The sequence below is a fragment of the Poecilia reticulata genome, linkage group LG3, assembly GCF_000633615.1.
Source record: "Poecilia reticulata strain Guanapo linkage group LG3, Guppy_female_1.0+MT, whole genome shotgun sequence".
Taxonomy (NCBI): Eukaryota; Metazoa; Chordata; class Actinopteri; order Cyprinodontiformes; family Poeciliidae; genus Poecilia; species Poecilia reticulata.
The window spans coordinates 27,767,565-27,769,391 of record NC_024333.1 but is presented as its reverse complement, the minus strand read 5'-3'; the positions used below and the strand labels follow the sequence as shown (position 1 = coordinate 27,769,391).

At 34.1% G+C, this 1,827-nt stretch overlaps 1 protein-coding gene across 1 annotated transcript in view; it reads right to left on the bottom strand.

Annotated features, from left to right (window-relative positions):
- Positions 1–1,464, bottom strand: part of LOC103462795 (phospholipase A2 inhibitor and Ly6/PLAUR domain-containing protein) — a 9,521-nt gene extending 8,057 nt beyond the window's left edge. The window contains exons 1-3 of the mRNA XM_008405791.2: positions 799–1,464; positions 308–424; positions 73–228 (exon numbers count right to left, since the gene is read on the bottom strand). Coding sequence (XP_008404013.1) covers positions 73–228; positions 308–424; positions 799–844 — 319 coding nt within the window. The 5' untranslated portion in view covers positions 845–1,464. The remainder of the gene's footprint in view (positions 1–72; positions 229–307; positions 425–798) is intronic.
- Between the last annotated feature and the right edge of the window lie 363 nt (positions 1,465–1,827).

Sequence of the window (1,827 nt, the reverse complement as noted above, 5' to 3'; positions counted from 1 at the left end):
AAAAAAAGTTTGTGAGCATTGTAAATTCAAATTGTTCAAAGTACTGAAAAACATAATGAGGAAATTAATTACCAGGTTTTGGGTAGTCAATCTTCGCATTGCAGAGGTYTCCATTGCAGCAACTGCTCTTTTGTACCACTCTGTAAGCTCCATAGTTGACRRAAAAGTCAAGACATAATTCAGGTAAAATGCAACTTTTGTAGTTGAGCTCAGAAAACTTTGCGCCACCTGTAATTAAAAAACAAAAAATTTAAAGTGAGGAGGTCCCAAACTAAAACCAACAACTGGAAACCACACAAATACGTACCTAGAAATTTGACTTCTGTTGCTGCTGAACAACGATAGTTCCGTGAAGAACATTCAATTATTTTCTGAGTGCAACTTCCAGGCAGGTTTGATGTACATTCACATCTCAGGTTGTCAGCTAATTATAACACAGAGAAAATGAACTTTTACTGTCAACAAAGTATGAAAAGGAAACAGGGATATTACATTTTTTCTAAATGCCAAAATCCTGTTATTAACCAAAACGGCTGAATCATATCAGCAGAAAATACAGAATAGGAAGGAAAAGTTTGAAAGGCTTAGCAAGAAAAGCAGAAACAGGATTAAATTACAGTTAAATGTCACGAAATCACACTAAAAAATGCAACGCTACGTTAATCATACACGTCTAGTTTGACCAGGAAACTACTATATTCTAGCTTCTAACTGCCTTCCCCTTCTCTCGCTCTGACGGTAGCACCGAATGATAAAAACTAGACAGGTATGTAATAATAATTGTAATTAAAAACGTACCTTCCGGTAGAAACAGCACTCCAAGCACCAAAGTGAAGAGAAACATTTTACTGTTGTTTACACGTGAGTTGTACACGCGGTTAGGACTTGAATGCGAGTCCGCCTGGGAATGCCGGGTACAGTAGGCTTTTGCCACCACCAGGGGGCGATAACTTTAGCACCCTGTATTTTCAGACGTTTTTAACTCAACACGGATCGAAAACATACATTTTATTTGTACTCCTGGCACATTTCGCTTCAATGTCAAGAGGAACATTTTGCTTGTGGTTTACAGGTCAGTTATAATTTTCTCAGTTGAAAAAATATATTTAAAAGTTTTTCTAGGAGGGGCTGTACTCTCAGTTTTACACTATCGCTAACTAAGCAGATCCTCCTGTTTGTGATTGGYGGAGTAATATTGTATGTAAAAAGAAGCACACTACCAGTCAATCAAAAACGGGTCTTTTTTAAAAATCCAATCACCGTACTCTAATCAAATTTAAGRAAATTGCTACATGATACATATGATTCTCAGAAATTGTTTGGTAAAATCCTTGATGTTTGTCCAGATTTATTTTATAAGTGTGATGAAGATAATCTACAGTATTTAAGTATCATGTGTTTTTGCAAAAATTGTACTCAAGCAAGAGTAGCACTGCTTCAACTTATTTTTACTCAAGTAAAAGTTAAAAATTGCCATTCAAGAAATTATTCAAGCAAGAGTAAAAATGTATTTGGTGAAAACAAATACTGAGTAACTGATGAAATCATCAACCATTTAAGAATGACATTATTATCAGATGGACCAAAATATATTGTTAAGTAGAGATTTTGGTATTTTAAGGACAGAAAATTAAAAATAATTAATGAAAATAATATAATTAATTAATAAAATTAGACAAAAGAAGAATGTTTCCAGATCAATTTTGTTCAAAATAAAACTTTCAAAAAATTGAAGATGTGTTTGTGTTTGGTGAATGTTTGGTTAAATAAAACAAGCTTGTTCTTCATTCAGTCTCGCTGGGTGGGGGCTCCTCAAGTTTCTTTATG